Source organism: Plecotus auritus (assembly GCF_963455305.1).
Source record: "Plecotus auritus genome assembly, chromosome: 3".
In the NCBI taxonomy this organism is placed as follows: domain Eukaryota; kingdom Metazoa; phylum Chordata; class Mammalia; order Chiroptera; family Vespertilionidae; genus Plecotus; species Plecotus auritus.
The window spans coordinates 227,551,360-227,565,691 of NC_137772.1; the positions used below are offsets into that span (position 1 = coordinate 227,551,360).

General features: G+C 61.4%; 1 protein-coding gene across 2 annotated transcripts in view; it reads right to left on the reverse strand.

Moving 5' to 3' along the window:
* Positions 1–4,912: 4,912 nt before the first annotated feature.
* The window catches only part of TTLL8 (tubulin tyrosine ligase like 8), a 31,800-nt gene continuing 22,380 nt past the window's right edge, over positions 4,913–14,332 (reverse strand). For both annotated transcript variants that reach the window (XM_080661502.1, XM_080661503.1), the window contains 5 exons: positions 11,776–11,924; positions 9,699–9,939; positions 7,949–8,384; positions 7,142–7,363; positions 4,913–5,227 (listed from right to left, as the gene is read on the reverse strand). In XM_080661502.1, the coding sequence (XP_080517628.1) occupies positions 5,222–5,227; positions 7,142–7,363; positions 7,949–8,384; positions 9,699–9,939; positions 11,776–11,924 (1,054 nt within the window). In that variant the 3' untranslated portion in view covers positions 4,913–5,221. The remainder of the gene's footprint in view (positions 5,228–7,141; positions 7,364–7,948; positions 8,385–9,698; positions 9,940–11,775; positions 11,925–14,332) is intronic.

A 14,332-nucleotide genomic window follows, 5' to 3' on the forward strand; every position in this document is an offset into this window, starting at 1 on the left:
CCATCACGGCCCCGGTCGAGGCGCGTGCAGGAGGCAACCAATCAATGTGTCCCTCTCACATCGATGTGTCTCTCTCTGTCTCTCTCCTTCCCTTCCACTCTCTCTAAAAAAAAATAAAATCAACGGAAAAATATCCTGGGGTGAGGATTAACAACAACAACAAAAGAAAAAGAAAAAAAGAAGAAAGAAGTAGCGTGGTTAAAACGGCACGAATTTGCTAAAAGAGCTCTGTGTACGGGTCCTCATCTGGGCGAAGGTGTCCAAGCACATGAGCCGCGTCTGGAGGCCGCGGGGCCTGGGCGCGTGCGTCCGAGTCCTGGTCCTTGGCACTGGGTTCGAGGGAGCAGGAAGGGGGTGCCCGTAAGGTGAATGGCAGCGTCTGCAGGGCTGGATGGGCGCAGCGAGCGGAGGCGCACCAGACGTGGCGCGGCCAGGTCCCTCTGAGAGAGGCCCCGGGAGAGAGAGGCCTGAGACCTCGCCCACCTGCCCACACCTCCCACCTGCCCCCACCTCACACCTGCCCACACCTCCCACCTGCCCCCACCTCCCACCTGCCCACACCTCCCACCTGCCCACACCTCACACACCTCCCACCTGCCCCCACCTCCCACCTGCCCACACCTCCCACCTGCCCACACCTCCCACACCTCCCACCTGCCCCCACCTCCCACCTGCCCACACCTCCCACCTGCCCACACCTCCCACCTGTCCATACCTCCCACCTGCCCACACCTCGCCCGCTGCATAGACCACACCCCTGAGGCCAAACACCAGCCCCAGACTCCATCCAGGTCATCAGTCCTTGAAATCACCCCCGCTGTCCAGACCAGGCCCCCTGGCCCCAGAGAGGACCCGTCTCCCGCCCCCAGGGCCACCCTCACCCCTGCAAGGCCAGGACCCGCTGGCTCCCAAGCCCCCCTGCTCCCACGCAGACCCACCCACTGTTCCCGGCTCTCAGAAAACTTCGACCTCCACTCCAGGCGAGGGCAGAGTCCAGGCCTGTCTCTGGGAGAACGGTGCGTTTGGGAGGCCCCCGGGCCCCGCTCATCTGCCCTCCTGCCCCGCCTGCCTCCACCTGAGGCTGTGGATGGGGCCAGCCAGGTGGAGCAGGCGGGCCCAGGGCACCCACGGTGGCCGGCAGAGGGCTCTCTGTAGGGAATGATGGACCACTCGAGCGTCCAGAGCCAGCTGGACATCCATCCTCAGGAGCAGGCCCAGCCACGTCCACCCGTGTCTCTGACTGTCCCTCAGGCCTTGCTTAAGGGACCAGGGCGGAGGCCGCCTGCAGACCCGACCCTGACCCCGCCCGGGCCTCCTGGAGACGGGACACCCCCAGGTTGAGCCGCTCCTCCCGCCTGGCATGCTGAGCACAGACCCTGGAGCCGGGGTCCCACCCCCCCAGGCCTGGGCCACCGTGGGCCGTGGGCACAGACTGGATGCCAGGACACAGGGGCTGGTGGGCAGCTGCCCACCCCTGCCGGCGTGCGGGGTCAGGACCCGGAGCCCAGGCAGGTCAGTGGCTGGAGGGCCCCTCAGGGAGACAGGTGCCAAGGCCCGAGGTTCAGCACAGGCTGAGGGCCGGTCCAGCCCCTGGCCCCCGCAAGATGCTGTTTTGCCCGCTGGCCGCCTGGGGTGCACTGGCCCTGGGGCCGCCGTCCACCTGGTGGGCAGGCTCAGCTCTTCACTGGCCCGTCTGGGGCCTGGTTGGGGGAGGGTGTGGTGGCCGGTGGCAATGCAGACAGGCAGCCCTCCGTGGCCCCCCGCTCCTCCCCCCTCCTCTCTCCCCTCTCCCTCCCCACCATGGGCAGATCCTGCCGCTTCCTAAGGATTTTCAGTTTCTCAGACACCCAGGCGGGGAGGCCAGCAGGCAGGTGGGACTGGGCGCCTCCAGGAAGCCAGGCCTCTGTCATCTGTGGGCCCTGCCCTGGCTCCAGGCACCCCCAGGACTCTGGCCCCTCCTCAGGGAGTGGGGTGGACCTGGGCCAAGCCCCCTCCTCTCAGGCCTCCAGGCCCCGTGGGGAGAATGGGGAGGGTCGGGGGGAGAAAGGGGCTCCCCAGGCATCTGGCCTTGGGGCCAGGGCAGTCCCCAGCCAGCAGTGGTACCCCAGGAACACACGTCTGCCAGCTGCCCTCTGCCAACAGCCTGGCTGAGTCACTGCTCCCTGGGGTTCAGGTGGGTCTGAGGGGAGGGGGCCCCAGTGCCTATGCAAAGCAGCCTGCAGCTTCCCGGAGCCGGGATCCGGGAGCCGAGCCGGGAGCCCGGAGCAGACACGGAGCAGGAAACGGGCCCCCAGGACAGGCCGGGGCCTGCGCAGGAGGAAGGGGCTGGGGCTGGGGCTGGGGCTGGGCGGGCGCAGGGTGGGGGTGAGCAGGCACAGCACCCCAGCTGGCAGTTCTTTAAAAAAAGAAATCTCACCCAAGGATATGTTTTTATAGATTTTTAGAAAGAGTGGGAGAGCCCTAACTGGTCTGGCTCAGTGGATAGAGCGTCGGCCTGCGGACTAAAGGGTCCCAGGTTCGATTCCGGTCAAGGGCATGTACCTGGGTTGCGGGCACATCCCCAGTGGGGGGCGTGCAGGAGGCAGCTGATCGATGTCTCTCTCTCATCGATGTTTCTAACTTTCTATCCCTCTCTCTTCCTCTCTGTAAAAAATCAATAAAATATATTAAAAAAAAAAAAAAGAGTGGGAGAGAGGAACACCCATGGTACTCGCCCGACCGGGGACGGAGCCCGCAGTCTAGGTGTGTGCCCTGACCAGAAACTGAACCCACAAGCTTGTGGGTGAACAGGATGACGCTCCAACCAACGGGGCCCCGGCCAGGGCTGGCGGCAGTTCTCTGTCCCCAGTGCACCCCCAGGCTAAGCAGGGCCCCCGGAGGGGCTGGAGGGTGGAGCCCGGGCCAGCTCCACGCCACGGGGAAGAGACCAGCTCTGGGCAGCGAACGTGTGGGCGCCCGTGAGTGTGTGTGGAGGCAGCAGAGGCCGGAGCCGGAGCCCTGGCGGGTGAGGGGTGTGCCGGGTCTTGGGGTGACAGGGGAGGCCAGGAGGCTCCCGGAGGGCAGCACCAGGCGGCACAGGTGCCCAGGAACTGGTGTTCTGGAATCCAGACCAGCCCTTCTGGGAAAACCGCCAAGCCTGGGGCGTTGAGTATGAAAAGCATCTTCTTAAAAGCAGCAGAGCATTGGCCGTTCGCCCTAGGGAGCCCCAGGCACTTCCTCCTGAGACTCCCGGCCTCGGGCGGGCGGGGCGTGGGCAGAAGACTATCCCAAGGGGTGAGAAACACCCCCCCCCCAACCTTGAAAGGCTGCCCCTGCCTGCCCGGGGCCTGCGGGAAGACTCCTGGTGCTGAGCAATGCCTGGAGTCCCGAAGCGAGCCACGCCCCCAGATCTGCTCCGCAGGCTCTCCTCCCTGCGCTGGGGGGAGCGGGTGGGGGTGGGGGGGCAAAGTGTCCTCTACGATCTCAGCACCCCTCCTCGGGGCCTGGAGGGACAAGACCTGCCTTCCGGAAGGGACGCGGAGAATCCCACAATGAAGCGCTTGAAGAAAACGAGCCATTTATGGGAAAAGGAGAGAGCCGGCAGACCAGCGACAGCGCATGACCGAGACCCGTTAGGACAATGACCGACCTTACCAGACGCCGGCGGCTCCTCACTACGGGACTTCAGTGCCCTTTAGAAAGTGCAGGCCAGGGAGAGAACCCAAAGGAATGACCGATAGCTTTATGACACAGAACTTCTGGAAAATGAAACTGTTGAGTGTTGACCTATGAACCAGGAAGACACGGTTCAATCCCCGGTCAGGGCACATGCCTGGGTTTCAGGTTCAATCCCAGCGCTGGTTGGGGCACATTCAGGAGGCCATCGACCAACGTGTCTCTCTCATATCAATGTTTCTCTCTCCCCCTCTCTCTCTCCCTCTCTTCACTCTCCCTTCCATTCTCTCTAAAAATCAATGGAAAAAATATCCTCGGGTGAGGATTAACAACAACAACAAATATAGTGCAAAGGACTAAAAGGCGATGACCTCGCAGGCGAAAAAAAAGTTCTTGAGAAACATCACTGCACGTGCTCAATGTGACATCTTGACGAAGATGAGAAGAAACCTCCTGGGCATGCAGAGCGCCGCTACCTTCCCACCTGCATCTGTGTTGGGTCTATCTACACTAATAAAAGAGAAAGATGCAAATTGACCGTACCTTCATGACACCCACCAGCCAATCAGGCATGAGTATGCAAATTAACCCAACAAAGATGGCGGGTTAACTTTCATATGCAGGTGCCAAGCGACCCAGCAGCTCTGGGCCTCTGGGCAGCGTGGGAAGGTGGAAAGGCGACTCTGGCCGGAGCGAAGGCAGTGCCGCAGCCAGGGGAAGGAAGGCCCATTCTTGCATGAATCTTCGTGCATCGGGCCTCTAGTCTATAATAATAAACGCGTAATATGCTAATTAGACTAGATGTCCTTCTGGACATCCTTTCAGACGACCTTCTGGACGACCCTCCGGATGAAGCCGGGGCTGCGGGGCGAGCCTGGGGCCTGGGTGCCTGCTGGCAGCCGGAGAGAAGCCGGTGCCAGCAGCTGGGGGAAGGAAAGCCTACTTTTGCATGAATTTTGTGCATCGGGCCTCGAGCATCTTTATAAAGACCTGGACCCGTGCATTAAGGACGAGGAGACACTGGGGGCCGTCCCTTTAAAACCAAGGACCCAACAATGGCGGCCGCTGTTGCGAGGCGATCCCAGCAGCACGGGAAGACGAAGCAGGCACAGCGGAGGCTGCGAGCGACGCGGCTCCTTATGGGGAGACGAAAAGACCGTGCACACACGTCGTCAGGAACAGCGAGAGCGTTGGGAGCTGGGGTGGCGCAGAAAGTTAATATGCAGGGAGTCCCCCCACATGCACACACCCTTTGAATGCTTATAAAGTCAGTGTTTATTAACATACAGTTCATTTTCAAAATTTAAAAGAATCTCCAGGAATGAATAATTTTTTTTTGGTCAACACCTGTTTTCAAACTGATGACCGTTCTGGCCCAGGCGCGGCTGGTCACGCGAAGCCGTGGAATCAAAATACCAAGAATCATTTCGCTCGGTGTCTGTGCGCCCTCCATTCGTCAACTGTTGCCGGTTTTTTGTATCATAAACTTCTATCTTTCACGCGTCCCCATAAAAAAGTCTAGTGGATCCATCTTCTCTGTCTGGCTTCACCCATGGTTTCAAATCAGTTAAACCTGAAAAGGAGTGAAAATGCAGTGAGTTATCCGCTGTTAAGAGTGAGTGTACGCCCTAACCGGTGTGGCTCAGTGGATAGAGCGTCCGCCTGCGGACTGAAGGGTTCGGGTTTGATTCTTGGTCAAGGGCATCTACCTGAGTTACAGGCCTGATTCCGGCCCAGGTTGGGTCGCGTGCAGGAGGCAACCGATGGATGGGTCTCTCTCACATAGATGTTTCTCTCTCTCTCCTCCCTCCCTTTCACTCTCTCTAAGAATCGATGGAAAAAATATCCTTGGGTGAGGATAAACAACAACAACAAAAAGTGTGTGTACATCTTTTCATCCCCAAAATACACGCTTTGAATAATTATAAAGGCCGCGTTTGTACTTCGACTGTGTTTTCAAATTTCCAGTAGTATTTTAGGATGAATTTCCTTTGTCCAAAGCTTAGCTGGGTTATAAAGAAACATCAGTCGAGCTGTTACAGGCTGTGTACATCACGTTGGTCAAACGACGGCCCGCAGGCCACAGGCGGCCCGCCGAGGACATTGATCCGGCCCGCCGGGTGCCGCTGCCTGTCCTGCTTAGCAGCCGATGCGTCCCGGGCCCGCAGTGCGCATAGGAATTTGTTCATAGTTTTTTTTTTAAACTGTAGTCCGGCCCTCCCACGGTCTGAGGGACAGTGACCTGGCCCCCTGTTTAAACAGTTTGAGGACCCCTGGTTTAGACCTTTGGGTCACACACACGCTCTGGGCCGCTGCTGTGTGCTGGGCACCATGGGGAGCAGTGGGGTGCCCACGTGGCCTGGCCACCCGCGTGCCAGCTGCCCTGAGCTCCGAGCCCCACTCCAGCACAGGCCCCAGGCCACGGTGTGGGGTTGGCTCCTTCAGAAACCCGAACCCCAGCCCCGGCCGGTGTGGCTCGGTGGATAGAGTGTCGGCCTGTGGGCCAAAGGGTCCGGGTGTGCTTCCTGTCAAGGGCACGTACCTCGGTTGGGGCGTGTGCAGGAGGCAACCCATCGATGAGTCTCTCTCACAGGGTGCTTCTCTCTGTCTCTCCCCTCCCTTCCACTCTCTCTAAGAATCAACGGAAAAAGGTCCGCGGGGGAGGATCAACCAAAAAAAAAAAAAGAAAGAAAAAGGGAACAGCCTGGGAGCTCAGTGATGCTTCAAATCTCAACCCCAGTCCCCCGTTCACACTGCACCCCCTCCCCCATCCCGTGGGGGCCTCAGCCCCCCATTCACACTGCACCCCCGAGACTGTGCGTCACCCCCTTCCCCATCCCGTGGGGGCCTCAGTCCCCCATTCACACTGCACCCCTGAGACCGGGCGTCACCCCTCCCCCATCCCCCATCCCATGGGGGCCTCAGTCCCCCATTCACACTGCACCCCCGAGACCGGGCGTCACCCCTCCCCATCCCCCATCCTGTGGGGGCCTCAGCCTCCCATTCACACTGCACCCCCGAGACAATGCATCACCCCCTCCCCCATCCCGTGGGGGCCTCAGTCCCCCATTCACACTGCACCCCCGAGACCGTGCGTCACCCCTCCCCCATCCTGTGGAGGAGACCCCGATGCTCGGCCGCCCCCTGAAACTGATGTGACAGAACCCCCCCTTTCCTGACAACCTGGCCAGGCCCAGGACAGGCCCAGGATACCCCAACAACCCTGGCTGGCAGCTCAGGCCGCATCCCTCCGGGCTCCCCGCTCCAACCGCAGCGAGGCACCAGCGTGGCCGATGGCCCGGCAGCTCCCACGGGGCGCCCCCCCCCCCGCCTCCCTGAGCCACGCCCCGCGGCACGGGGTGCACTTCTGCTACGATTGCCGCACAGCGGTGGCTCCGGGGAGACGGGCGTCCGGGCCTCACCGTCTCTGTGCTGAGCCTTGTGAGCGGCCGACGCGGCCTCGGGAGGGGCTCCGTGCGGCACCCACCTTTCCGTATTTCAGCTTCAGGTGCTGCGGGACGGCCCCCCGGGGCCCGGGCGCCAGGTCGGGCATGGCCGTGGGGCACCGCGCTTTCAGCGGCTGCGCGTCCAGGAGCGCGGGCGAGAATCGGAAGTGGGGAATGGGCGGCATCTGCTTCTTGCCTTTGCGCACGCTGACGCCTTCCACGCAGAGGTCCGACCCGTAGACCGGCGGCAGGTCCACAGCAGGCTGCGGGGGGCGGGGGGCGAGGTTAGGAGTGCCGGCTGCCCCTCTCCAGGGACCTGCCCCCCTTTCCCGGTCCAGGAAGCATCAGCTACACTGCCCGATGGCTGGGCCGCCCCGCCCTCCAGGGAGGCCTGGGGCAGGGTCCACCCACCCAGCTGGCGGCAGGCACAGAGGCTCCCCCCGCCCCCCCTCGTGGCCGGCGGAAGGCCCTGAGGGAGGTGCAATCTCCCCAAGAGAAGACGGGGGGGCCCAGAAAGCATCAGCAGGGAAGGACCCAGAGCAGCCGTGGGCAAACTACGGCCCGCGGGCCGGATCCGGCTGTTCTATCTGGTTCTCTTGCTCTCCCCTCCGCTCCTTGACTTTGAATTTATATTCGTTCACACAAACACTCCATCCATGCTTTTGTTCCGGCCCTCCGGTCCAGTTGAAGAACCCATGGTGGCCCTCGAGTCAAAAAGTTTGCCCACCCCTGGGCCAGAGGCACGGACATCCCACAAGCCCAGGGACCCCTGGCCCGGCCTGCACGAGGGGCCAGCCGGCGGGCGCAGGGCCAGGCCGGGGACCCCCCGCCCCGCGGCGCCCCCGCACCTGCTTCCACAGCAGCTCGAAGTTGCCGATGTCGCAGCTGCGGTCGCCCTTGCGGTCCAGCACGACCTTGATGGTGTCCTCCTGCACCTGCGCGCACAGCTGGGCCGTGACGGGCGTGGAGGCGTGCATGGTGGGGCTGGAGTTGATCTCGATCAGCCAGGGCTTGAGGTCGTGCCCCAGGATGAAGTCGGCGCCGTAGAGCTCGAAACTGCTCTTGCGCGGCTCCACGTGGTCCTGGGCCACCTTCATGGCGTGGGCGATGGCCTGCTTCATGGCCGGGTAGATGACGCTGCCCCACGCGGAGCCGCGGCCGCGCCTCTGCAGGTACTCCTGGAAGCGCGTGCTGGTCCACATGCTGTGGTAGGGCAGCAGCGGGCTGCGGCCCTTGTCCACCTTCAGGTGCTTCTGGACCGAGTTGTTGCAGAGGTGGATGGCGCTGCAAGGCCAGGCCACGGTCAGGGCAGCCCCAGGCCCCACCCCAGCCCGACCCCACGCCCTCGGCCCAGCTCCATCCCCGGCCCCGGCCCCGGCCCCGGCACCAGGTGGCTGCAGGAGGGACGCCCACAGCTCCCGTCCTGCCTGGGGGACCCCACAGACTGCACCGGAGCCAGGTCAGAAGCCCCTGCCCGGCTGGCCCGGCTCAGCGGCTGCGCATCGACCTATGAACCTGCAGGTCGCGGTTGGATTCCCATCAAGGGCACAGGCCTGGTTGCGGGCTCGATCCCCAGTGTGGGGCGTGCAGAAGGCAGCCGATCCAGGAGTCTCTCTCCTCATGGATGTTTCTGTCTCTCTCTCTCCCTCTCCCTTCCTCTCTGACATCAATAAAAACATATATATTTTTTAAAAAGCCCACCAGCCCGGGGCCACCAACTAGGGACCTCCAGCAAGTCAGTACTCCCCGAGCCTCAGGTTCCCCACTGTCCACGGCAATACGACGGGCCTTTGAGAAAGATTCACCAACGGTTCATTCACTTCCAGGGGTCCTCAAACTTTTTAAACGGGGCCAGTTCACTGTCCCTCAGACCGTTGGAGGGCCGGACTATAGTTTATAAAAAACAACTATGAACAAATTCCTATGCGCACTGCGGGCCCGGGACGCGTCGGCTGCTAAGCAGGACAGGCAGCGGCCCCCGGCGGGCCGGATCCATGTCCTCGGCGGGCCGCCTGTGGCCCGCGGGCCGTCGTTTGAGGACCCCTGATTAGACTCAGGCCTTGTTCTAAATGGAATCCCTGCTCTGGGAACCCTCGAACCCCAGGGGTGCCCTCGAGGTCACGTCCGTGCACGTGTGTCTGGGATTCCCACCTGGTGCTGGCCCCGCCCCCGCCCCGCCCCGCCCCCGCCCCGGTGACCGTGGGTAAGTGTGACTCCGGGAGACACAAGAGGGAGAAGAAACGAGACCCAGGCGCACGGAAGAGTCCTGGAAGCAGACGCATCGCCTTAGGGTGGCGGACCCTCGGGCTCACCCACCTGGCAGGGCCACGCCCGCTCAGAAGTGATTTCAGGGACTCCCTCGCCAGCCTGGGGTCCCAGATGGAGAAGCGGGCGCGGGGACAGGGAGAGGGGTGCTTCCGGGGTTTTCTGAGGATACGCACTTCGTGGGCGCGCAGAGCGCTGGCTTTGGGGGGCCGGGGCCCGGGCCTGCTGCGGAACCTCCCCTCTGTGCCTCACGTGGGGGTTGGTGGGCAACGGCGGACACGGCCTGGGCGCCCGGCCCGTGCCCACCCGCGGCGCGGAGCCACGCCCACTGACCCGTCCAGGTCGTCCAGGGAGAAGCGCTGGGTGGAAAAGCGCAGGTAGCTCTCCTTGTAGAACCAGATGGTCAGGGGGTTCCAGTCGGTGACCAGGAACCACTGCCGGATGTCGAACTTGGTGTCGTAGACGAGCAGCGGCGTCTCGATGTACTTCTGCACCACCCACTTGTCCTTGGCCGACAGGTGGTCCGCCGCCACCAGCTCCAGGATCTCCTCCACGCGGTTCATGCACACGATGTCTGCAAGAGACCGTGCTCAGCCGGCCGAGCAGCGTGGCGGGGCGGGGGGCAGAGGGCGCGGGGGGTGGGGGGTGGGGCGGGCTCTGGGAGGGTCCAGGGAGGCCTCACGCCCACGGGTGATAGGACAAATGGGGGTGAGCCTGGGTGCACTAGTGATTGCCCACACCGGGCCCTCCTCCACTCTGCAGGGGGGTTACGGTTTCTCACGCTCACCCCCCCCCCCCCCCGCCAAGTTGGGCCACGTGACTCGTCGTGAGCAGTGACGTCTGAGCAGAAGCGACATCGCCGCTCCGGCCGCAGCCTTTGCTGTCACCTACGGGCCCTGCGCCCGCTTCCCGGCACCCCTGAGGCGAGGGGCGTCATCGAGGGCGGGGGACGTTGGTGGGCAGAGCCCCCCCCCCCCCACACACACCACCCTCCACGCCAAGCTGCACGGGCGACGGGCATGAGGAGGGATGAACGTGGGGAGACTCGCTCGTGGCCTCGTTGAGAGCCACCGAGGTTTGGGGACCGTTTGTTCCTCGGCACAAGCTGGCCCATCCTGACTGACAGAGGGTGGAGGGGAGCAACAACACAAAGCAGGATTTCCTCACAAAAGGACAAGACTGGTCTCTCTGTCAGGTGAGACCTTGCCATCCTGACGTAAGGGCTGGGACAAAGCAACAAGCGATGGCGTGATGCGGAGCTGAGAGCAGGGAGGACCCAGAGGCGGGGACACAGCCAGAGACCAGGAGGCAAGTGGTGCACTGGGGTCTTGAACAGGTGAGTCTGCGGGCGTCCTGGGGGTGCAGGGGGAGAAGGGTGGCCTGAGGGACAGGAGCAGGGAGCCGCCAGCAGACGGCGCTGCCGTCCAGAGCCGTGGGCTCAGGGCAGAGCCCAGGCGTAGCACTGCTCCGGCCGGGAGAGCAGACGTTTCAGGCCAGATGATGTTTAGGACTGGATGCAGTAACATCAAATTAATGGATCTTTAAAAGTCACATTACAAGTTAACCGCTGGTGAATTTAAAACAAGGACAATGAAAAAATAATTCAAGGGGCAAACAGAATATCCAAATGAAGAGAAAAAATATATTTAGAGGCTCAGGAAAATGAGGAAATTACATAGCAAACAAGAGGGTGCAGCTAAGGCCACATTCAGAGGAAATTTCGTAGCCTTGAAGCTTTCTGTTGCACAAAAAAATATTGAAAATAAGTATGCTTAGCATTTAAGTTTGAAACAAGAGAGGAAAGTGTTCCTTACAGGAGCATTGAAGAAGAAGAAAAAAAAAAAGTAACCAAAAGTTGTTCTTTGGAAGCACAAATCCACCTTGAAATCTTGTTTAAAAAAAAAAAAAGAGAGAGAGAAAGAAGCACACAGCACTGACCGTTGGGAATAAAAAGAAGAATGTGCTCATGGCTGCGACGCAAGAAGATGAGGCATAAAGCAGACACACGGTCACCACGGACACGGTCACCACGGACAAGGCTGACAAGGGGCTCAGGGCCGCCGAGCGCGCCTGGGGCTCCAGGTGGGTTACGTACTAGGCCCGAGGCGTGGGCACGTCCTGCTGCCCGAGCTGGAGGTCCTTCCTCCGCTCAGCAGCCGGCATAAGCCTGTTGCCAAGATCACCCACATGAACAAGGACCCGGGAGACCCGTTTGACGTAGGAACAGGAAGGGAGCGTCCTGACGAACTGGCAGAGCTCAGGACAAAAGCCGGGAGGACCAGCCCTGTTAGGTGCCAGTTCCCGGGACCAGGGAGTCCTGAGCCCCATGGACCCTGGTGTCCGGCCCCCTCCTCACCCGTGGAGGGCGGTCCCCGCAGGCCGTCCCGCAGGCCGCAGCCCAGGAACTCACCTCGGCCCCGGGACTTGGCTGCGGGCTTGACGATCCAGACGTTCCGCAGCCCGTCGATCTCCGTCTGCGGGCTCACGGAGGAGATTTTATTCAGCAGGGCCTGGCACTGCGAGAAGTGGGCCCTTGGGTTGGAGATGAAGGCCTTGCCACTACAAAGCAAGAGGCAGAGAGCGCCGAGGGTCTCAGGGCGGCACGCGGGCTGCCCTGGCGGCAAGGTAGCTCCTGGCCGGGTGGCGTGGACACTGGGGGCCCCGGGTGTCGACCTGGGCCGAGGAGAGGCTGCAGGGAGACGAAGGCGGGGCTCCCGGGTGGGGTCCCAGGTCCGTGTGGCCCCTGCCGGCCCCTGTGTCCGGCAGGAGGTGGTGTCTGGGATGGGAACCCCCCCTATGGGGACCTCCTGATGGAAACGCCAACCTGGCCCGGCCGCGGGGCCCAGGGGCTGAGCATCGACCTGGGAACCAGGAGGTCAGAGTTCATTCCCGGTCAGGGCACAGGCCCGGGTCGTGAGCTCCATCCCCCGTGGGGGGCGTGCAGGAGGCAGCCCACCCATGATTCTCTCTCATCATGGATGTTTCTCTCTCTCTCTTCCTCTCCCTTCTTCTCTGAAATCAATAAAAAAATGTTTTAAAAAAATCAATAAAAACATTATTTAAAAAAAAACAAACAAGCCCTGACCGGTTTGGCTCAGTGGATAGAGCGTCGGCCTGTGGACTCAAGGGTCCCAGGTTCGATTCCGGTCAAGGGCATGTACCTTGGTTGCGGGCACATCCCCAGTGGGAGGTGTGCAGGAGGCAGCTGATCGATGTTTCTCTCTCATCGATGTTTCTAACTCTCTACCCTCTCCCTTCCTCTCTGTAAAAAATCAATAAAAATATATTTAAAAAACAAAAACAAAAACAAAAGCAAGATGTTTTGTAATATTTTTTGGTAAATCCTAAAAGTAAAAAATAAAAACGTGCCCTAACCGGTTTGGTTCAGTGGATAGAGCGTCGGCCTGCGGACTGAAAGGTCCCGGGTTCGATTCCGGCCGGGGGCATGTACCTTGGTTGCAGGCACATACCCGATGGGGAGTGTGCAGGAGGCAGCTGATGGATGTTTCTCTCTCATCGATGTTTCTAACTCTCTGTCCCTCTCCCTTCCTCTCTGTAAAAAATCAATAAAATATATTTAAAAATAAAAACGTGCAACTAAAAAAACCAAATGTTTAGGAGCTACGACAGAATGCCGGGAAATCCTCGGTCAGGGATCTCATTGAAGCAGCACGCAGTAAGCCGTGGGCGGCCGCTACGCCTGCTGCAACAAGTGGAAGAATGAAGATCAGGCCCGGCCGGTGGCTCAGTGGTTAGAGCGCTGGCCGCCCAGAAGGGTCGCAGATTCAATTCCTGGTCAAGGGCACGTTCCTGGGATAGAAGTTCAATCCCTGCCCCTGGGCGGGGCACACACGGGAGGTCAACTAACCGAGGTGCTTCTGCCACATCGATGTCTCTCTCTCTCTCTCTCTCTCTCCCCCTCCTTCCCTCCCTGCCTCCCTCCTGCCACTCCCTCTAAAAATCAATGGAAAAAAATATCCTCACTCCTGTCTTGACTGGTTTTCAGAGCGCGAGGAAGGGAGAGGGAGCGGGAGAGGGAGAGAGAGAGAGAGACATCCATCGGTTGCCTCCCATACGCACCCTGACCAGGATGGAACCCGCCACCTGGGCCTGCGCCCTGACGAGGAATCAAACCTGTCACCTTTCAAGGCACCGACGATGCTCCAACCAACGAGCCCGCGGGCCGGGCTGCAAAGGCGTTTTTGCGTTCCACCGCGGTGGAGGCATTTGGCACCGGAGCGAGCGGATCACTCAGCGCCGCCGCCCAGCCCCGCCCACTCGCCCCCTGGGGAGGGTGTCCGCTCCACATCCACCCCCACAACCCAGGCACGTGGGAACCTCCTCTGGGGACGGCACAGGCTCCAGGCCCGCGATGCCTCACACGCGAGGCCTGGCACACCACAATGACCGACCGAGGAGAGGCAGGAAAACATGGCCTGGAGCAAGCCACAGACCGCGAGAGGGGGTCCAGGTGCCGCGTTAGCGCTGGGCGGAGTTAAAGACAGCAGACAGAACCGCCCAGCCTGAAGACGGTCAGTGCGCACGGCCCACGCTCAGCCTCGGAGGGAAGGATGGAGCGAGCGCATGGGGACACATGACACACCCTCAGACACGTGATTGGAGGCCCGAAGAGGAGCGGGAGCAACATCTGAGGAGACAATGGCCGAGCACTTCTCCAAGTTGACGGAAGTCTCTAACACACACCCAGACGGTGACCCTCACACCCAGACGGTGACCTCGCGCCCAGACGGTGACCTCACACCCAGACGGTGACCTCGCGCCCAGACGGTGACCTCGCGTCCAGACGGTGACCTCACGTCCAGACGGTGACCTCGCACCCAGACGGTGACCTCGCACCCAGACGGTGACCTCGTGCCCAGATGGTGACCCTCGCGCCCAGACGGTGACCCTCGTGCCCAGGCTGTGACCCTCGTGCCCAGACAGGCGCCCCGACGTCCGGGAGGCTG